Below are 22,698 nucleotides of genomic sequence, written 5' to 3'. Positions count from 1 at the left end.
ATTGTGTTGTGTACAGATTGTATTTTGTGCATTAGTAGTGTGCATTAGTAGTGTGCAATTCTAATGTGACTTCATAGCAGCTGGTTTGGAACAAATGAACATTATCTCAGCAATAAGTATAGATTCTAATGGCAAAGTTCAAATGACGGTTGCTGGGAGTGCTGGGAGCTTGTTAAAAATGGGAGTGCTGGGAGCTCGTTAAAAATGGGAGTGCTGGGAGCTCGTAAAAAATGGGAGTGCTGGGAGCTTGTTAAAAATGGGAGTGCTGGGAGCTTGTTAAAAATGGGAGTGCTGGGAGCTTGTTAAAAATGGGAGTGCTGGGAGCTTGTTAAAAATGGGAGTGCTGGGAGCTTGTTAAAAATGGGAGTGCTGGGAGCTTGTTAAAAATGGGAGTGCTGGGCGCTCGTTAAAAATGGGAGGGAGCTCGTTAAAAATGGGAGTGCTGGGAGCTCGTTAAAAAGATGAATTGCGGGTGTCCGTATAAGCGTTTCAGAGCACCTCCAAGACTAGGACCTGACGGAGATCCACTCTGGACGGAAATGTTGCGTATTTACTAGCCTCATTCAAGGTATATGCTGGGTTGTGAGGGTGTGTGAGGGTTAGTGTCCTACCGAGTGTTTCATTGGAGACCACTAGTCGTATTATGTATCAAGCGTCTCAGAGTAGGAGTGCTGATCTAGGATCAGGTTCTCCCTGTCCATGTAATCTTATTGATTATGATCAAAAAAGAAAAACTGATCCTAGATGAGAAGTCATAGGGCCCCCTTAATACATAGGGCCCCTGATCATTAGCGCTGGTACTTTGACAGGTCTCCCTTTGCGATAAAAAAAGTATTCTGACCTCAATGGGACTGGTTAAATAAAGGTTAAATCAAATAAAAACTACTGGCACAGGTGGTGCTGTACCCACCCTTGGCTCGGTGGTCCTCCTCCTTGGGGCACTGCCCCCCCTCCCACCACCTCCTCTTCAGGATCTCCAGTCTGTTGTTCTCTGCCAGCTGCAACACCCCCAGAGTGATCTCCTCTTTAAACGGCGAGCCTGGGGAAGAGGTGGAGAGAGGTAGAGGGTGGGAGGGAGAGAGGACGGGAGGGAGAGAGAGAGTTACAGAGAGAGGGAGAGAGAGAAACAGACAGACAAGGTAGAGGAGAGAAAGAGAGAGAGAACAATATTACTGTATTGTTAATAGTATTTACTATACATTGTGTATCGTCATGACCCCTTATTGATTTAACTTCCCGTGTCCTTGCTTGGCAATAAAAGATAGTGACTTATCGTGCCAATAAAGTTTATTGAATTGAAACGAATCAAGACGGAACGAGGAAGCAAGACAGGATTGGGAGTAAAGAGGGCTTAACAAAGAAGTAGAGAACAGGGTGATGGAGAAAGAAAGAGAGGGGGGGGGTGAGTGAGTGAGAGAGAGAGAGAAACATGTATAATTGGAACTCTGCACTACATGTGAGCCAACTGTAACCTTAGAAGTTGACATCCATGCTGTTGTGTCAACGCAACAAATACCAATTATACATACAAGTAAGAGGTTGTAAGGTGGGCCAGCCAGACATACTGTTAATATACAGTAATAGGCTGGTTAGCTGGGGTGGAACCTGGGGAAATCACTCTGGGAACTTCACAGATGGATCTCCGCTAACAAAGCTAACTAAATTGTTAAATGTCAAAATGTTCCCTCTGAGATTTTGACTTTGGGACCTCTGTTCCCAAGCGTTCCACCCCAGTTCCACCCCGGCTAATATGGAAGGTGAAAGAGCTCACACATAGCTGGAGTAGACATATATATACATAAAAAAAAAAAAAACAAGGATCCAAGTCTGTCCTTGCGTCTTTCGTTGAGAACCACCTGCTTGTGTAATATCAAGGCTGCAGAGTCAAAAGCAACTGTAGCCATGGCGACTGGCTTAAAAAAAAAAAGTGGATGATAAGATGTGTGTTATTTCTGACCTTTGGGCTGGAGGGCAACTTAAAGGCATGTTGATGAAAGAAAGAGGAAAAATGTTATCCTTGGTAAGTCCTTGAGGGAAATCGAATAGCTCTGAGGCCTACTTTGATGTTTGGAAATTCTGGGAATTCTTGGGGGGGGGGGGATGCTTTTCTATGGAATGGAATTGTTTGATGATAGATCCGAGGGCTTAACAGATGAAAGAGATGGCAGATATGATGGGAGGCTAAAACAGAGTGACCTATATGGTCATTTGCCCCAAGGCTGTGATATGTAGCCAGGAATCAATCTGAACCATGTGGGTTTGATATTAAAGTGGGCCTCCAGCAAGAACATGTAAGGTTACATTTATTTTGATCATCAAAATGAAATGAGACAGCGAGGGGGAGGGTGATAAAGTCAAGGTGTAATAACATGGTAAATTAGATGGAATTGCATCAAATAAGAAGAGAGCTCCTGGTGGTTAGGGTCTAAAACCGTAGCCCCTTCTATCTGGGTGAAGTACCCTCTCTCTCCCAGATCTACCCCCCTCCACTCACCCAGGGGCATGCCAATGCCGTAGCCCTTGGTGTCGAGCAGACCTCCTATTTGGGTGAGGTTACAGTTGAGTCGGCGGTGGTACTCGTTCATGGTGCTCTCCAGCAGGAAGGCGTATTTAGAGTTGACCACGCGGGCGATGCCTTCTTCTGTGCTCTTCACAAATACACTGGGCTGCTTGGAGTGCATGTAGTTCCACATGCGCTGGTACGTCTGGTAGCGCGAGTTCTGTTTAAAGGTGTGTTGAAGGTTGTCATGGCAGGAAAAGAAAGGGGAAAGTGCTAACTTTTTGTGATACATTGTGTCTCAAACACACGTACCCCCACCAAATACACAGGAACCCCCACCAAATACACAGGACCACCTATAAAATACCCAGGAACCCCCATCAAATAATACACAGGAACCCCCATCAAATACACATGAACCCCCATCAAATACACAGGACCCCCCATCAAATACACAGGACCCCCTATCAAATACACAGGAACCCCCATCAAATACACAGGACCCCCTATCAAATACATAGGAACCCCCACCAAATACACAGGACCCCCCATCAAATACACAGGAACCCCTATCAAATACACAGGACCCCCATCAAATACACAGGAACCCCTATCAAATACATGGGAACCCCATCAAATACACAGGACCCCTATCAAATACACAGGAACCCCCACCAAATACACAGGACCCCCATCAAATACACAGGAACCTTCATCAAATACACAGGAACCCCCAATCAAATACACAGGAACCCCCATCAAATGCACAGGACCCCCATCAATTACACAGGAACCCCCCATCAATTACACCTGGGGCGCCCACACACACACACACAATCCATACCATGAAGAAGGTCATGGTGGAGCCTCCTTGGATGGTACCATACTGGATGTTGGTCTGGTCAGCCAGGTCGTCAGGAGACTCGATAGGCACCTCCATCCTCTGAACTGTAAGGAAAGCTGCCAGGTTGGCCGTGTAGGAGGAGATGATGATTAGAGTGAACGCCCACCTGGGGGGGAGGGACAGAGGACAGGCATATTATCACAAGTTACGCTATGGCAAAGTTAAGCCTACTCCTGGGCTCAGTTGTTAGTCCAGAATAGTGTTGCAGAATTACGGTAGCTTTCCCAAAATGTGCAGATTTTCGAGGAATCACGGTTGCATTTCCTGCTTATTCACTCCTAATTCCTGACTGATTCTTGAAATCTTACACCCAGGATTTCTGGAAAACCTGGGTAATTTGGGTAAATTAGCAGAATTTTGCAACCCTAGTCCAGAAACTGGCTTCATATGTGTCCAGTCCACCACCGCATTATATTACACCTTAAAGTGTTGCTCTTGTTCTGAACCTTTGTAAAGGTCAAATGTCAAATTGTTGAAATCTTTCCATTCACAGAGTGCTGTCAACAGTTACAGTTGTACTGATCTAATGGAACGTTTGTTGATTGTCTGAGCATCTACATAATTATCAAAAAAACGACTACTTTATCCTTTAGGTTGAACACCGTTTTATTCTGAACAGTGCATTGCAGTATCAAGACAATTCAGAGTTAATGGAGCTAACTAAAGAGAGTGGTGAGGTTTGGTGAAGTACACTCTTAGAAAGAAATATGCTATCTATACCCTAAAATGGTTCTTCGGCTGTCCCCATAGGAGAACACTTTGAAGAACCCTTTTTGGTTCCAGGTAGAAATTGTTTGGTTCCAGATAGAACTCTTCTGGGTTCCATGTAGAACCCTTTCCACAGAGGGTTTTACATGGAACCCAAAAGGATTCTACCTTGAACCCAAAAAGGTTCTACCTGGAACCAAAAAGGGTTCTCCTATGGGGACAGCCGAATAACCCTTTTGGAACCATTTTTTCTAAGAGTATACTTCAGTGAAAAGCCGTTGTTTGGAGGATTTATTGGCACAATTAGGTTATAACAACAAGGTCATTACCAATGGGAGATAATGTCTAGATGCATTTTACAGTGTAGATCTAGTGTATAAATTGCCTGGCTGGGCTGATGAGACAGTGGATTCCGCAGTCAGATGGAACAGAGTAAATAGGAATTTTAACATCATAGATTTAGCCGGTGGTAACTTGTGGAATAGACACCGGCTGGAATGCAGTTTTAACCAATCAGCATCCAGGATTAGACTCACCCGTTGTATAATGCGGTATAATATAATTCCCATTAGTATATGACTGCCATCTGGTTGATCTGATGAACAGTAGCTTTGGGAGAAGAGTAAAGTGGAGGAGGAAGTAATACAGAGGTTGATACTGTAGCTAGCCACGCACGCGCACGCGCACCCGCACCCACACACCCCCTCCAACCTCCCTCCCTCCCACACAACCCATACACACTCACCAGACCCCGGAGACGCAGCGTGTGGACAGGGCGCGGGGCATAATCTCAGAGCCCTGCTGCATGAAGCCTCCCACGGGGAACCACAGGCTGTTGCCCAGGGTGTACTGGTTCTCCAGCATGTCCTTGCGCCCCATCAGACACGGGTGAGGGTTGTACCACTCATAGGGACTCAACCTGGGAGGTGGACAGAGAGAAAGGTGGACTATTTAGTCTTTAACAGGATTTATACATAATAGCATCATGTCTAAATGAGTGAAAAAGGATCCCCAAAATTGCATTTCATAACCTCTCTATTAGATCAGTAGATGAGGGAAAGGAGATTTAGAGCCACATTAGATATAAGATGCGACCTGGTCCCTGATCTGTTCGTGGTGCATAGCCACAAGTCTACTCTATCTATGCAGGTTGAGGTGTCCTCCAGCCCAGTAGGTGGCGTAGTCAGTTACCTGGCGGCTAGGAAGAGCACACAGCTGACAGCCAGGTAGGCCAGCAGCATGAAGAGCCACACGGCTGGAGAGAACGGGTCCAGGAAGGAGAAATAACCTGGCTTCCGTCCCTGATTGGAGGATGAAGACAAAGATGGTGTTAACAGAGATCAATACCAGATGGTGCAGTTCAGATTTCAAACACAAGGGGACAAAGTATTGGCATTGATTTCATTACAGACTGGGCAATGTGAGTACAGGACCATATCCACAATTGCACAACATAGCAAAATGTTTTGCAATAGAAGATGACAACAAGTGTTTCTTATTGGACAAGTGCAGGTAGTCTCTCACTGTTTCAGCCCGTTTTCTTCCATTTGGTGCCTAATGAATTCGACTCAGGACAGCTTGAGTAATTACATTGATAATGGTTTTCCCGCATGCTCTGTAAACCCTTGGGAGATGGAATATACTAGACTACAGAGCTGGGTTTCCGTTAGCTGGTAATATCCAGCTTTTGGCCTCTAAAAAAGCCTATAAGTTTTTTTTAAACATCGTAAAATTATCCTTTTTAGCCTATTCATTGATGGACATACCAGTCGATGGAAATGCATTTGACTGGGCATGCTAATCGGTCTATAGGTTCATTTGCATACTTTTGTGAAATGAAATTGGCTCATGTGTACAGTATATCCGGTATGCATCGTATTAATCAGACGCGTGCTTATAGCAAACCTACACAGAACCAATGAGCTGAAAATCGGTCAGGACAACGCGAGAGCTGCTTGTTAAAATGCAACAAGCAGGCTTGCTTCATCAGCGCAACACACATCTTGGAACGAGCATGGGCACGTAGCCTACTGCCTTGTGCGCATTGCTGCGTTTATAATGTGAATAACGTTCTGATCTGTTGCATCAGACTCATTGCTTTTTTTAAACGTTTATTTTTCATTATTTTCTACTGGTTGTATGAATTTGGGATGTATCATCCCACAACCGTCCCAGAGTCTGTATGGAATAGGCTATTTCTTTCTCGACCAACTGACAAATAGAATAGATCAACTTTTCTAGTATGGGGGATAGCACATTTACACAGGCTAGTGATTTTGCTGTTCGTTACTCGTGTTGTTGGCTAAGGAAAAGTAAATGTGGACATTTCTTCGAACACCTTCAGTGTCCATCAGAATTTGGTAAGAAGGAACCGCACGTTGCATCTTCGACTTACATGTTCCGTTAAATATGAATTACCATCATCTAAATGTGATTTCTGTCATTCTGAGCACCATGGGTGGACGCCCTAATTAGGTTACGCACACAATACATATGGGGCAGGTACATTTCTTAAATTTCCAATAAATTACAATGTTCCCAGTCAAATGCCCGGCGCCATATTTCATAAGGATACCCTGCTACGGAGTAATGTGGCTTGTTTGCTGTCCATATATGATCATTGCTTTTTGGATGAAAACGGTTGGGTGACACTTTAGTTTAAAGTCTGCTTATGAACTGCTTATAATCATCAAGCTATTGTTTGAATTACATGCCTATTCACTGCATTGACTTGTATATGATCACGTGTCCTCATAATAAATGATTTATGCACTGTACTCGCCAATGTTACTAAATACATCCACAGCTGATAGACAGTTTACAACCAAGCCATTTTATAATGGTCTATAAACAGATGAAGTGAGGTAGTAACAACTGAGCCACACAGGGAACAATGAACAAAACGGTGCATTTTCCACTGCAGCCCTGGTCCAGCCTGAGGCTTTCCAAGACTTTCTGGTATTATTAAATCAGACCAAATGTTATAACGGGGGAAATTGCATTTTCATAGCTAGAACTGACACTTAGGACATGGGAAAAGCACCAACTCCCACAGTGGAAAAGCACCAACATAGTACAGCACACATCATCTGTAGTCAATGGCAGTGCCTTACCCATAGTGATAAATCATAACTTCATGGATTTGTCTCTGTGGTCATCTTACCAAATTGACTCTGTACAGGATGCTGATGCCCAGAGACATGAAGGGTTTGGAGAAATCTATGACCTTCTCCCTCTCTGAGGTGATGGTGAACCCAGCTACCGCCAAGTCTGCTTTCTGTAGGGGAGAGGGATGTAGATGGATAGGGGGGTAGAGAGCGCGAGAGAGAGATGGGATAGAGAGAGAGAGAGAGCAATAGAGAGAGAAAGAAAGAGAGTGAGAAGGGGGAGAGAGAGGAAGTGAGAGAAGGGGGAGAGCGAGAGAGAGAGAGAAGGGGGAGAGAGAGAAAGAGAGAGTGAGATGGAGAAAAAGAAGGGGGAGAGATAGAGAAAGAAAGAAAGAAAGAATGAGAAAGAAAGAAAGACAGAAAGAGAGAGACAAATATAGAGGGTGATAGATATAAGACAGAGAGGAGTCGAAGAAAGAGGAAGTGAGAGCAGAGAGATGGAGAGATACAGATAAAAAAGGGGTCAATTGGGGTTATCGGGGAGAACTTGAAAGCAGTCTTGACATATAAGAGCCCTGCAGGGGTGAGTGTAGACTGTAGTGTAAGAGGAGGAGGGGAAGATTCTTCAAGAGCGAGGTAGAGAGGAAGGAGAGGGGCGGGAAACACCATAGAGGGCATAGTCATCACAGACTGCATGGCTGATCCAACAAAAACAAGACCCCAGACACCTCTCTGTTCCTTAATTACATATTCATTGATTAATGAGGACATACTCATTAACGAGTTTCACCCACTTTCATCAGGCAGGAGCAGGAGAGAAGGGCGGGAGAGAGGGGGGTGGGTAAGTGTGTTATTCAATGAAGTGTTTAGGGAATGTTAGTTTGTGTGTGTGGTTATTGCATAACGATGATTATTTAAAAATTAAGTGAGAGTGTGTGTGTTTTCATGGAATTTACATAACCTTGTGTGTGTGTGTGTGTGAGGGCTCCATTAGTGTGTGTCTCTCCGTGTGTGCCACCAGAGTGTGTTCACTCCACATGAGTGCATGTGTGGTGTGTGTGTGTGCGCGTGTGTACACATGTTCATCCACGTGTGCAACCGAGAGATTTTGATTAGCCTCTTAACGAGTTGGTTGGGTCACGCATGGCTCCACTACCCTACCAGCCCCACTCACACAAGGGGAAGGTAAGGTCATTACAGACGTCATCATCATTATCATTACCATTATCAGTAACAACGTTATTAGACACTATCGGGAGTCGAGATAGGGCCACACAGATAGCATCAGTAATTGCAGTTGTCGTTTTGAGTGGTGGCAACATTAGCTCAAAATGATGTTATGGCAACAGCAAGTGTGGTAAAATAACGGGTGGGTCTGTGGCGTTGTGGCCAAAATATCCTTCGCAGCCACAAACAAAATAGAAACAGTAGACGCTGTTGTTGTTGTTACAGCAAGAGCAGTGGAAAGAGCTTTGAGTGCCTTGCGGATTCCAATACATTTTGCTGCGTCAGCTGCTATCACAAGGGAATATTTACGGGAGAGTTGAGATTCATAGACTTGAGTTGGCTCAATGTAAACAAACACACACAAACAGTATGTTGTAAAAGCTGTGACAAGGGATGCACATTTCTGGTTACTTTCCCCAAATTCCCCAGTTTTCCAGAAATCCTGGTTGGAAGATTCCTGCAATTAATAAGAAAGAAATCTGTGAATCCTCTAACAAGGATTTTTGGAAAAAGGGAATTTGGGGGAAAGTTAACTGAATTTTGAAACACTAGCTCTGACTGTGGTCTAAAAGCCACCAGTTCTATACTACTAACAGCTACAGGTTAGCACGACGATTAGCAGACTTTGATCAGTGGTCACCAACCATGGTACTAGAGAGCTTAGCAGGTTTTTGTTCCATCCCAGCACTAACACCTGATTAAATAAATCAACTAATCATCACAACTTAGATGAATTGTATCAGGTATTGTAGTGCAGAGCTGGGGCAAAGCCAGACATCCCTATAGCTCTCCAAGACCAAGGTTTTTATCCAGGCTTCTTGTTAGTTACCATGGCGAATATTTAAGGCTGACTTTGACTGATTGAAGACCCACCCTATTGACCCACCATTACAGCCAGTCCTCTAGATGGTGTTTGTGTGTGTGTGTGTGTGTGTGTGTGTGTGTATGTGTGTGCGCGCGTGTGTGTATGCGTGTGAGAGAGTGAGAGAGAGAGTGCGTGTGTGTGCATGTGCGTTTACCCTATTGATGAGCTCTCCCACCATGCCTGTCCAGGAACCATTTGGTTCAGGCGCTCCGTACAGACCGTCATCCACCAGCTTGATCCTGAAGGAGAACTTCAACATGTCTGACAGCTCTCTTAGCATGTCCACACAGAAGCCCTGGTACCGGTCGTTTCCCTGCAGCTCCTGGTAGTTGGACTTATGCATCACATACGGGTTCTCCTGCAATAGCAGGAAATCAAACGGCATTTACCCGAAACGTGTTGATAAAAAAAAATATATATATATCTATACACTCGTTCTTGTCTTTTGTTACTAGCACTAACTTGGTTGATAGCCACTTATTAAGGAAAACATTTGATTGCTATGACTGTGAGATGTGGTTGTCTCACCTAGCAATCCTCAGATGAATGCACTAACTGTAAGTCGTTCTGGAATAAGAATGTCTGCTAAGTGACTAAAATGTAAATCTATATGTAATGTAGATTTTTGAAGTAAACGTCCTACCAACAGCTGCTGAATATCTCTTCATCATAATTCAAAGAAGGAACAGTGTCCTGAAGCATTTAGTAAGGGCTGAATCTTCACTTGGAATGCGTGCACATACCCTCATTTACATATATTGTAATTTCTCACATATAGGTCACTGGCAAAATGATTTGTCACTAAGTGGCAATAAGCGACCTATTAGACACGAATGACATTAACATCTACTTAGCACTTACTTGATCAGGTGTAAAGAAGTGATATTACAAGTTACAGTACAATAAAATGATTAGTGTACTCCTGACCGACTCTTTTTTGTTTTTGTTCTTGGTAAATTAAACTCCATCTTGTTTGAACCCAAAATGGCCAACAGAAAAGCAACAGTTTCACATTCTACCAATGCAAATTTGCGAAACCACAATGTCTTTACCAATATGGTGGTGACGATGAGCGTCTTGTTAGCCAACGTCTCCGACATGTTGATGTCCAGGGACGTCGAGTTCATCGCCAACGTGTTGTTAGAGTACCAGATTCCGATCTATAACACGCGGATGACGAAGGAAAGAAAAGGATTGGGAGAGGGGGGCGAAGAGAAAGAGATAGACAATAGGGTCAACCCATGATCAATGTCTATGCATTAGTCAATACGTATAGTGCGTCTATCTCCAGTGCTTGTCAAATCAACTCATAAATACAGCCAGTCAACCCCGACCCCACCGTGACCCAGTCACATTTGAACCCATTACCCCCTGACCTCTTTATGACCCCCATGGTGCTTCTCCAGGATCCTCAGGGTATAGTTTGTCCTCTGGCCTTTGCTGTTAAACTCCACCCTGCCGGTCAACCCATCATACTCCACCTGAGAGAGAGAGAATGAGAGAGAAAGAGAGAGGGATAGACACAGAGAGAGAGACAGAGAGGGAGTGAGGGGAAGCAAGAGAGAGAAAAACAAAATGTATTATTTCATGGAGCCAGAGAGAGAGAGAGTGGCAAATAGAGAGAAAAATAATGTTGGACAGAAAGAGAGGGGAGGGACAGAGAAACAGAGAGAAAGAGAGAGGGAGAGATTCAGCCCAGTCAAACAGACCAGGCGATAGCTAGGCTTGGCGGCGGTATATTAGATGGCTGAAAGTGGCGAGAGAGAAAGAGTGATGTATGGTTAAAACAAAAGGCAAGCAGAGAGACAGAGGGTGCAGCGTGGAGAGAGAGAGAGAGACTCAGGATGAATTATACCCTGAAAGAGAGGTAGAACGAGAGATGCCCAAACGAGGAACAACAGAGTGGGGGAAAGAGGGGGGAGAGGAGAGGAACCACTGCCAAAGAGAGTGTACGAATGATGGAATGATGCACGGAGAGTGAGAAAACATTGTCTGAGACTGAAGAGAGATGAGTGGAGAAACAGATGGTGGAAGATAAGAAATGGCAGACTCTGATAGGAGGAGGAATGAAGGAGGAAGCGAGGATGGAGAGAAAATGTGCTGCCCAGCAGAGCACTACAAAGAAGATAGGAAGAATACCATCAACACCACAACATACAACAACCACAAAACAAGAGCAGTAGTATACGTGACAACATACGAATGCCCCAAAGGCGACAGGAAGGTTATAAGATGGTGCTTCAAGCACTAACGTTTTGCTAAGTGGAGCTGTGCTATTCACTAGTTAGCCTACTGGTCGAGTTGGGGTCAATTCCAAAACCAACTCAGTCAATTGCTCAATAATTCAGGAGTCACTTCATGAATTGAAAAGTTATATTACTTTTATTTTATGAGCTGAAATGCCATTCATCCCACAAATGTACTGATTTTATATGGATTTGCCCAGCAACCCTTGTTACTTCTGTAGTTCATGACCAAAGGTAGCCATGTTTTGGCTAAGCATGGAATCTATTAGAACCGGACTGGTCTGTAATCAACAACATCGCATCGTTGCCTTGGCAGGAGAACGAGTTGGCTACCCAATTTGTAAGTCGCTCTGGATAAGAGCGTCTGCTAAATGACTTAAATGTAAATGTAAATGTACGGGGACAAATGCATAAATAGCTAGCCACTCGAGTTGGGACAATGTTCAGTAACAGGTGGATGTACCTGTTACAGTAACAGATGGATGTACCATGGTATGTTGCATATTTCCACTAAGCACTGGACCTATTGGGACGATGTTACATTGTTGCCTGGGCAAGACAACAATGAGTTGGCTTATATGCAGGTGGCACAATTGGCTAGTTTGGACAACATGCAGTAAAGAGAACCCACACTGGTGAACTAAAGGTTTCTGTCGTCAACAACATTACAATGGGATAGTTGGGACAGCATTGGGACAGCATCGGGACAGTATTGAGACAGCGTTGGGGACAGCATCGGGACAGTATTGAGACAGCGTTGGGACAGTATTGAGACAGCGTTGGGGACAGCGTCGGGACAGTATTGAGACAGCATCGGGACAGTATTGAGTAAAGAGAGAGCAGGTGTGGGTACCATGCGCAGGTAGTTCATCAGGCTGGTGCCGTGCTGCCAGATTTGAGGAGTGGTGCAGCTGAGTGGCTTCACTCCAATCTCCTGACTCCGGTTGAGCTCACGCACTGCCCCCACCACCACATGCACCGCATCAAACATGAGAGCCGACGACAGCTGTGGGAGAGAGAGAGTAAGAAAGACATAGAGACGGAGGGAGGGAGGGAGAGAGATGGAGAGAGGCACAATGGTAGAGAGAGAAAGAGAGAGAAAGATAAGGAAGGCAGGCATAAGGATAGAGATAGAGATGGAGAAAGAAAGACAGAAACATTGAGATAGATGTAACATTTCTCAGTCAACAAGGTGGCACTGTGGTCTGTGCCAAAGCGATTCAATCAAACCTTAAAGGGAAACGTTGGGATTTTGGCAATGAGGCCCTTTATCTACTTCCCTAGAGTTCGACGAACTTGTGGACACCATTTTTAGGTCTCTGTGTCCAGTATGAAGGCTTGTAGGGGTAGTTTTGTGAACCAATGCTAGCTAGCGTTAGCACAATGACTGGAAGCATGTTGATTAGCAATTGTGCTAGCGCTAGTTAGCAACTTCCGTCTGACGCTGGGGAAGAAGATAAAGGGCCTCAATGGCAAAATCCCGAACTAACCCTTGAACATTAATGACATCTGGTCAGGCATCAGTCAACCGGACAGTGTGAATCACACAGATTGTGAGTGACAGCATGGCAATCTGTGTACCTCGACTGTCAGTTTGATTGTGTCAAAAGGAATAGTGATAAAGTCTGTGTATGAGGCCGGTGGGAGGAGCTATAGGAGAACGGGCTCATTGTAATAGCTGGATTGGTATTAATGGAACGGAGTCAGACGTGGTTTCCATACGTTTGATACCGTTCCGTTTATCCCATTCCAGCCATTACCACCAGCCTCCTCGGCTGTGTATGACCTAGAAATGTACGAGTAAATGTGTGGCATTGCACGTACGAGTAAGTGTATGAGTGAGCATGTATGAGGGAATGTGAAATTGGATGTCATTATACTGTTATAGTATGAAATATATGATGCTAGAGCAGTGTAAGTTAGTATCGAGAGTATACGGGTAGTAGTCAAAATATGTACGGGTAACACCTGGAGGGTAACTTAGCAGTAGTGAGTACACAAGAGAAATACTTGGCTGACATGATATGAGTAAGTTACTGTAGCAGTATATGTGTCACGCCCTGATCTGTTTCACCTGTCCTTGTGCTTGTCTCCACCCCCTCCAGGTGTCGCTTATTATCCCCGGTGTAATTATCCCTGTGTTTCCTGTCTCCCTGTGCCAGTTCGTCTTGTTTGTCAAGTCAACCAGCGTTTTTGTGTCTCAGCTCCTGCTTTTTCCCAGTCTCTCTTTTCTCGCCCTCGTGGTTTTGACCCTTGCCTGTCCTGACTCTGAGCCCGCCTGCCTGACTACTCTGCCTGCCCCTGACCTCGAGCCTGCCTATCATCTTGTACCGTTTGGACTCTGACCTGGTTACTGTACCCCTGCCTATCCTGACCTCGAGCCTGTCTATCGCCTGGTACTGTTTGGACTCTGACCTGGTTTATGAACTCTCGCCTGTCCCCAACCTGCCTTTTGCCTACCCCTTTTGTTATAATAAATATCGGAGCTCAACCATCTGCCTCCTGTGTCTGCATTTGGGTCTCGCCTTGTGCCCTTATAATATGAGTAAGTTACTGTAGCAGTATATGAGTAAGTTACTGTAGCAGTATATGAGTGACAGTATAAGAGTAACAGTATGTGACAGTGTATGAGCAAAATTATTTGAGTAATAAGTATATGAGTATTAATAGGTAATAAGTATACAAATGACAGTCAGACTAATTTGAATTTTTTTACCTTTATTTAACCAGGCAAGTCAGTTAAGAACAAATTCTTATTTTCAATGACGGCCTGTTCAGGGGTAGAACGACAGATTTGTACCTTGTCAGCTCGGGGGTTTGAACTTGCAACCTTCTGGGTACTAGTCCAACACTCTAACCACTAGGCTACCCTGCCGCCCCATGAAAGAATGAAAGAGAATATAACAGTGTTTGAAGAAGGTATGCATTACAGTGAATGTAAATATGGAGGGAGAGTATTACAGTATATGAAAGTATACGAGTACAGTATACAGTGGGGCAAAAAAGTATTTAGTCAGCCACCAATTGTGCAAGTTCTCCCACTTAAAAAGATGAGAGAGGCCTGTAATTTTCATCATAGGTACACTTCAACTATGACAGACAAAATGAGGGAAAAAAATCCAGAAAATCACATTGTAGGATTTTTAATGAATTTATTTGCAAATGATGGTGGAAAATAAGTATTTGGTCAATAACAAAAGTTTATCTCAATACTTTGTTATATACCCTTTGTTGGCAATGACAGTTTTCTGTAAGTCTTCACAAGGTTTTCACACACTGTTGCTGGTATTTTGGCCCATTCCTCCATGCATATCTCCTCTAGAGCAGAGATGTTTTGGGGCTGTTGCTGAGCAATACGGACTTTCAACTCCCTCCAAAGATTTTCTATGGGGTTGAGATCTGGAGACTGGCTAGGCCACTCCAGGACCTTGAAATGCTTCTTACGAAGCCACTCCTTCGTTGCCCGGGCGGTGTGTTTGGGATCATTGTCATGCTGAAAGACCCAGCCACGTTTCATCTTCAATGCCCTTGCTGATGGAAGGTTTTCACTCAAAATCTCACGATACATGGCCCCATTCATTCTTTCCTTTACACGGATCAGTCGTCCTGGTCCCTTTGCAGAAAAACAGCCCCAAAGCATGATGTTTCCACCCCCAGGTATGGTGTTCTTTGGATGCAACTCAGCATTCCTTGTCCTCCAAACACGACGAGTTGAGTTTTTACCAAAAAGTTATATTTTGGTTTCATCTGACTATATGACATTCTCCCAATCTTCTTCTGGATCATCCAAATGCTCTCTAGCAAACTTCAGACGGGCCTGGACATGTACTGGCTTAAGCAGGGGGACACGTCTGGCACTGCAGGATTTGAGTCCCTGGCGGCGTAGTGTGTTACTGATGGTAGGCTTTGTTACTTTGGTCCTAGCTCTCTGCAGGTCATTCACTAGGACCCCCGTGTGGTTCTGGGATTTTTGCTCACCGTTCTTGTGATCATTTTGACCCCACGGGGTGGGATCTTGCGTGGAGCCCCAGACCGAGGGAGATTATCAGTGGTATTGTATGTCTTCCATTTCCTAATAATTGCTCCCACAGTTGATTTCTTCAAACCAAGCTACTTACCTATTGCAGATTCAGTCTCCCCAGCCTGGTGCAGGTCTACAATTTTGTTTCTGGTGTCTTTGGTCTTGGCCATAGTGGAGTTTGGAGTGTGACTGTTTGAGGTTGTGGACAGGTGTCTTTTATACTGATAACAAGTTCAAACAGGTGCCATTAATACAGGTAACGAGTAGAAGACAGAGGAGCCTCTTAAAGAAGAAGTTACAGGTCTGTGAGAGCCAGAAATCTTGCTTGTTTGTAGGTGACCAAATACTTATTTTCCACCATAATTTTCAAATAAATTCATTAAAAATCCTACAATGTGATTTTCTGGATTTTTTATTCTCATTTTGTCTGTCATAGTTGAAGTGTACCTATGGTGAAAATTACAGGCCTCTCTCATATTTTTAAATGGGAGAACTTGCACAATTGGTGGATGTCTAAATACTTGTTTGCCCCACTGTATTAGAAAGATTGAGTATGAGCAACAGTAACAGTGTATGAGTACAACCACATACAAGGTGTCCTGTTCTCACCGCTGGGCCGGGGTAGGGGCTGAGTTCACAGCCCTCCCTCCAGGACAGGTTGAGACTCCTGATGAACTCCAGGTAGAAGGGATGGCTGCTGTTGAACATGGAGAAACCCACGATGTTGGACTGGTCATCCACCACGTCGTCCAATCGCAGCAGGGGAAAGTCCTGATTGACATAAGAGAGAGGGAGGGGCTTGGGAGTGTACACTCTAGAGAGAGCTAGCTAAACCACACAGGTGGATAAAAAGTTTGTTTATATTTAATGTGATGTATATTATTTGATGTATATTATATGTATATTATATGTATATTTATATGAAATGATTGTTCGACAGTGCCGTATGAGATAACAGTGTGAAAATAGGGGTAGAATAGGGGTAAATATTTGAAATATTTTTTAAATGCAGGCTCTGAAAAAGATCATTACAGTTGGACAGCAGTGGTAACAGTGTACCACAGCATCTCACAATAGCAGAGTGATACTGTTTACTGTAAGGCCACAGTGTGTCAGTACGATATAGGACCGTGGTACAATACAGTGACAGAGGCAGGACAGGGAGCCAGCTCTAGACAGTAGAGTGGCGTGCCATTCAGCCACTGTATGAAAATGAAAGGGTGATGATTTAGAGATTTCTGGCCCCTCTCCAAAGTTTCGGGGAACTGCCGTTTTGCCCTTAGGGGTGTGAGGCGCACGCCCTTGTAAGTACCACGGTAAAAATGTCCTGCACTGTAGACGGGACGGGATATGATGTCGGAAATATTATTAGCTATGTAAGTCACCTCGCACAAGGGCATGCGCCGGGCAGGGAAATAATGATGACAAACTGCGCACTCCCATCACGCATTTCAGATGAGATCCGCCGTGATAGCCATCCATAGGCCGGGCGGCCAGGGCACGAGCAGAAAGGGTAGTGGCTAGAGTACGGGGAGGGATGGGAGGAGAATTTTGATTGGTATGCTCTTACCATGGTGGTGAGGATGTACTTGTAAAATGCTGACGTCATCCCCAGCTCCGATGCCTGAGGGGTGGAAAAGGAGAGAAGGGGGTCATTGGTTACAGTGCTGAACTGTACTGCATTCTGGATGATGCAATAACTTGATCATATGGCATTCTGATAACAAGTTGGTTCGCTTTATACACATCAGTCGGTGTATAACATGTACAACTGTGACCTCTCTGCTATTGAGACATAACGTTAAGCAAACAGCGCATATCTGCTATTTTGACGTGCATTTACTTAGCTTACATGAAGACTACTTGTAGCATTTACATAGTTTACATGAAGACTACTTGTAGAATTTATATAGCTTACATAAAGACTACTTGTAGCATTGACATAGCTTACATAAAGACTACTTGTAGCATTTGCATAGCTTACAGTAGTTGTGCCACTGGTAGTGCCACCAGTAGAATACAGAACAGAATAATACATCATTTAAAAACATGCATACATAATGCGCCTTCTGGCTGCAATACAGCGTAGAATAAATGGTACTATGTGTTATACTGCAGAGAATGACGTTGAGCTGGGCAAGGCAAACCTACATAAAGATTTCATAGCACATTAATAATTCACGCAGATTCATAAGTAGATATATTCATTATGTCTAAGTAACATCACGATTCCATTTATGGAATGTTTATGTACTGCTTACAAATGTGTTATATATGAGTTATACATGTGTTATATATATATATATATATATTTATATCTATATGAGTTATACATGTGTTTTATATATACATATATATGTATGTATATATATATTTGAGTTATACATGTGTTTTTAAATATATATATATATATGAGTTATACATGTGTTAAATATATATATATGAGTTTTACATGTGTTTTATATACACTGCTCAAAAAAAATAAAGGGAACACTTAAACAACACAATGTAACTCCAAGTCAATCACACTTCTGTGAAATCAAACTGTCCGATTAGGAAGCAACACTGATTGACAATAAATTACACATGCTGTTGTGCAAATGGAATAGACAACAGGTGGAAATTATAGGCAATTAGCAAGACACCCCCAATAGAGGAGTGGTTCTGCAGGTGGGGACCACAGACCACTTCTCAGTTCCTATGCTTCCTGGCTGATGTTTTGGTCACTTTTGAATGCTGGTGGTGCTTTCACTCTAGTGGTAGCATGAGACAATGTCTACAACCCACACAAGTGGCTCAGGTAGTGCAGCTCATCCAGGATGGAACATCAATGCGAGCTGTGGCAAGAAGGTTTGCTGTGTCTGTCAGCGTAGTGTCCAGAGCATGGAGGCGCTACCAGGAGACAGGCCAGTACATCAGGAGATGTGGAGGAGGCCGTAGGAGGGCAAGAACCCAGCAGCAGGACCGCTACCTCCGCCTTTGTGCAAGGAGGAGCAGGAGGAGCACTGCCAGAGCCCTGCAAAATTACCTCCAGCAGGCCACAAATGTGCATGTGTCTGCTCAAACGGTCAGAAACAGACTCCATGAGGGTGGTATGAGGGCCCGACGTCCACAGGTGGGGGTTGTGCTTACAGCCCAACACCGTGCAGGACGTTTGGCATTTGCCAGAGAACACCAAGATTGGAAAATTCGCCACTGGCACCCTGTGCTCTTCACAGATGAAAGCAGGTTCACACTGGGCACGTGACAGACGTGACAGAGTCTGGAGACGCCGTGGAGAACGTTCTGCTGCAACATCCTCCAGCATGACCGGTTTGGCGATGGGTCAGTCATGGTGTAGGGTGGCATTTCTTTGGGGGACCGCACAGCCCTCCATGTGCTCGCCAGAGGTAGCCTGACTGCCATTAGGTACCGAGATAAGATCCTCAGACCCCTTGTGAGACCATATGCTGGTGCGGTTGGCCCTGGGTTCCTCCTAATGCAAGACAATGCTAGACCTCATGTGGCTGGAGTGTGTCAGCAGTTCCTGCAAGAGGAAGGCATTGATGCTTTGGACTGGCCCACCCGTTCCCCAGACCTGAATCCAATTGAGCACATCTGTGACATCATGTCTCGCTCCATCCACCAACGCCACGCTGCACCACAGACTGTCCAGGAGTTGGTAGATGCTTTAGTCCAGGTCTGGGATGAGATCCCTCAGGAGACCATCTGCCACCTCATCAGGAGCATGCCCAGGCGTTGTAGGGAGGTCATACAGGCATGTGGAGGCCACACACACTACTGAGCCTCATTTTGACTTGTTTTAAGGACATTACATCAAAGTTGGATCAGCCTGTAGTGTGGTTTTCCACTTTAATTTTGAGTGTGACTCCGAATCCTGACCTCTATGGGTTTGATTTCCTTTGATCATTTTTGTGTGATTTTGTTGTCAGCACATTCAACTATATAAAGAAAAAAGTATTTAATAAGAATATTTCATTCATTCAGATCTAGGATGTGTTATTTTAGTGTTCCCTTTATTTTTTGAGCAGTGTATATATGTGTATGTATATATATATATACATATTTAAAACATGTATAACTCATATATATATATATATATATATATATAGAACATATGTATATATATGAGTTATACATGTGTTATGACTTCCTAGATCGAGGAAGCCTTCAAATAAAGTGTTTTTCTTTGAAGGACTTTAAACAATAATATATAATAATAATACATGCCATTTAGCAGGCCTTTTATCCAAAGCAACTTAGTCACGCCTGCATACATTTTACGTACGGGCAGCCCTGAGAATCAAACCCACTATGCCTTGCTCTACCACCTGAGCTACAGATGACCACACTGTTGTCAGTTGTCTTTGTAACTGTAGCCCGGTGAGTGTCCTGACCTTCTGGAGGATGAGGTAGGAGATGGAGGCATTGGCGTCGATGATGATAGTGGCCACTTTGTCGTCTCTGATCTCCTTCAGCAAGGGGGTGGGGTCCAGGCTTTCGTCCAGCATCCTGACGGACAACGTTTCCCGGGAGATCAGGAAGCGCCGCACCAGCTCCTCCAATCGCAGCAGGCCTAAAGGGTGGAGGCGGGGGGGGGGGGGGGGGTGACATCAAAGTTAGAGACTGGGAATGTGTTGATGAACCGCAAATGTTGTGATAGCTCAACCAAACATTTCAGAGAACTACAGCACTACAGCACTGTGTTGTTGTTTCAAAACTAATTTTGATTACTGCTACCATTTTGATTACTGCAACCATTTTGATTACTGCAACCATTTTGATTACTGCTACCATTTTGATTACTGCAACCATTTTGATTACTGCTACCATTTTGATGACTTATATTTTGCTCTATTTCTCTGTCCCCCTCCCCCTTTATAATATACTGCGTAGTAACTCTAAAACTACTTTGGTAAATATACCATCATTTAACAGGTAATCAGATGGTAACTAAATGCCTAGAGGATGCTGGTAATGTTCACATGTTTAATCTGATATTTTGGTGAGGTGTGTAACAAAGGAGGGTTTTTCAATATTTTAAATTGTTTCCCTTTTTTCTTCAAATGAATGACAAGTACACCTTTACTTCCTGCCTGTTTTTATAACATTCAGTGACCACTGAGTGAACGTATCCAGGACTAGTAAAATCACATGCATGACCTTGATAATTGAAACAATAAACTCTCCATAGGGTGGCTGTAATTTAACTGAGCCGTGAACAGGGAAACCAATACATCGGCAATGTAGCTGACTGTAAAAACAGAAGAGAGAAGAAGAAAAATAGATATATTTTGCGAGGACACATTACACAGACCGCATACCAGTCCAACCAAGTGGAAAACAGTGGGATCGATAAAGAGGGAGGGCGGCGCGGTCTGTAAAAAGATGCATTCGGTGCATGATCACACCTGACCTTGGCCCCAGACCTGAGCAGTCAAGTGGAGAGGCAGCTCATAAGTGGAAGGCATAATCCAATCTGGAGGGGAACTGGGCTAATCCACAGCGTGGCCCGGCCGGGCGGCTGCACTCTGTGTGCAGGGGGACCCTTAGGATACAATCTGCTGCTCTGCTGAAGATTCAGGGGCCTCGGCTGTACGTTGACTAGAAGCCTAGAAGCGTCAAAACATATACACAGTACATAAGCCTCAACGGGTAGCTATGTACTGCTATAACCTTCTTTGGCTAAATGAAGGATTACGTGAGCAGACACCTTGAAGAAAACCCTGCACTCACGCTCAACGCTTTGCGTAGATCAAACTATAACCGTGGAGAGTTTGTGTATGAAAATACGGAGGTAAAGGAAATACAGGAGGACATGAATACAGTCCAGCTCAACGCCCACGCTCTGCCTTGGCATATATGTACACTCTTCGAATAAAGGGTTCCAAAAGGGTTCTTTCGGCTGTTCCCGTAGGATAACCTTTTTTGGTTCCAGGTAGAATCCTCTGTGGGAAGGGTTCTACTTGGAACCAAAAAGGGTTCTCCTATGGGGACAGCCGAATAACCCTTTTAGGTTCTGGATAGCACCTTTTTTTCTAAGAGCGTACATAGGGAAGAATTGTAGTACAGAAATATACCTGTTGGGAAGTATAGGAGCATGAATGTAGCATCAGGACACCCTTAGGTGTACACTCACACTCTGCCTTGGCGCAGATGAGGCTGGCGGTGGGGTAGCTGAAGGAGCGGAGGATGGCCCCTATAGCCAGGCTCAGGTCCTCGTTGCTGGGGTAGAGGCTGACCGAGGCGAAGCGGAGGTATGGGAGTTTGGGCGTCTCCTCCGGGCCTATCTTCACATGAGGGATCTTGAGACAGCAGGCAACATAAGGCGTTATAAATGCTCTTTTAGGCATTATGAATTGGTCATGGGAAGTGTTCATCATTTTTTATGTGAGTGTGTTATAGAGGATGTATTATTATTATCATACGTAATATATTATAATCAGCAAAAGAGTAAAGGAAGGGAGATGATGGGCCGGGTGGGATATTAAAGGCCCAGTACAATCAAAATTATGTTTTCCCTGTGTTTTGTATCATTTTGTACACCAGCTGATGAAACTAACACCGTAAAATTGTGAAAACATTTGATCGGTGTTATTTCCTGATAGTTCCTGATAGAGTTTCAAACTTCTGGCAATAACAGCTACTTTTCAGATTACATAACCCTTCCCCTCCCCATCCAGACCACTCTCAGACAGCCCTAGCAAAATTATTCCTCGAGAAAATGGTTTTTGCTAAAAAAGCTATTTTTGGTTCTTTTGGGCTATTTTAATGGAAAACTATTACAGTAAGGTAGTTAATTGTTACCCAAAAATGATTTGATATTAAAATAAAAACAGCTACATTGAGCCTTGAAGCATTCAAGCTTTTACCCGGGACAGTATTATCATGCTCTGTCCACCATGTTTACATATTCAACCCAATTGAAGAGCAACCAAACAAAATGTGTTTTTATACTGGTTTATACTCCAAGGCAAACAGTTGAAGTTTTTTCACGTTTGCATTTTCTCCCTAGGGTGAGATTTTAAACCCTGTTTGACTCAACCTGGCTAAGGGCTAGGTCTGAAATGTTTCACCCCTGGGATGAAATACTGCTCACCCCGTACTGGAATAAAGTCTC

The 22,698-nt window shown here is 44.1% G+C and overlaps 1 protein-coding gene across 1 annotated transcript in view; it reads right to left on the bottom strand.

Annotated features, from left to right (window-relative positions):
• LOC115131635 (glutamate receptor ionotropic, kainate 5-like) overlaps positions 1-22,698 on the bottom strand; it is a 37,072-nt gene that overhangs the window by 6,837 nt on the left and 7,537 nt on the right. The window contains exons 4-17 of the mRNA XM_065020495.1: positions 21,718-21,883; positions 19,976-20,154; positions 17,149-17,202; positions 16,170-16,349; positions 12,411-12,563; positions 10,688-10,792; positions 10,364-10,471; positions 9,466-9,669; positions 7,276-7,389; positions 5,304-5,413; positions 4,858-5,031; positions 3,345-3,510; positions 2,495-2,720; positions 911-1,039 (exon numbers count right to left, since the gene is read on the bottom strand). Coding sequence (XP_064876567.1) covers positions 911-1,039; positions 2,495-2,720; positions 3,345-3,510; positions 4,858-5,031; positions 5,304-5,413; positions 7,276-7,389; positions 9,466-9,669; positions 10,364-10,471; positions 10,688-10,792; positions 12,411-12,563; positions 16,170-16,349; positions 17,149-17,202; positions 19,976-20,154; positions 21,718-21,883 — 2,068 coding nt within the window. The remainder of the gene's footprint in view (positions 1-910; positions 1,040-2,494; positions 2,721-3,344; positions 3,511-4,857; positions 5,032-5,303; positions 5,414-7,275; positions 7,390-9,465; positions 9,670-10,363; positions 10,472-10,687; positions 10,793-12,410; positions 12,564-16,169; positions 16,350-17,148; positions 17,203-19,975; positions 20,155-21,717; positions 21,884-22,698) is intronic.

Source organism: Oncorhynchus nerka, linkage group LG7 (genome assembly GCF_034236695.1).
Source record: "Oncorhynchus nerka isolate Pitt River linkage group LG7, Oner_Uvic_2.0, whole genome shotgun sequence".
NCBI classification, from domain to species: domain Eukaryota; kingdom Metazoa; phylum Chordata; class Actinopteri; order Salmoniformes; family Salmonidae; genus Oncorhynchus; species Oncorhynchus nerka.
The sequence above is the reverse complement of the archived record's forward strand: the minus strand, read 5'-3'. Positions and strand labels throughout refer to the sequence as shown.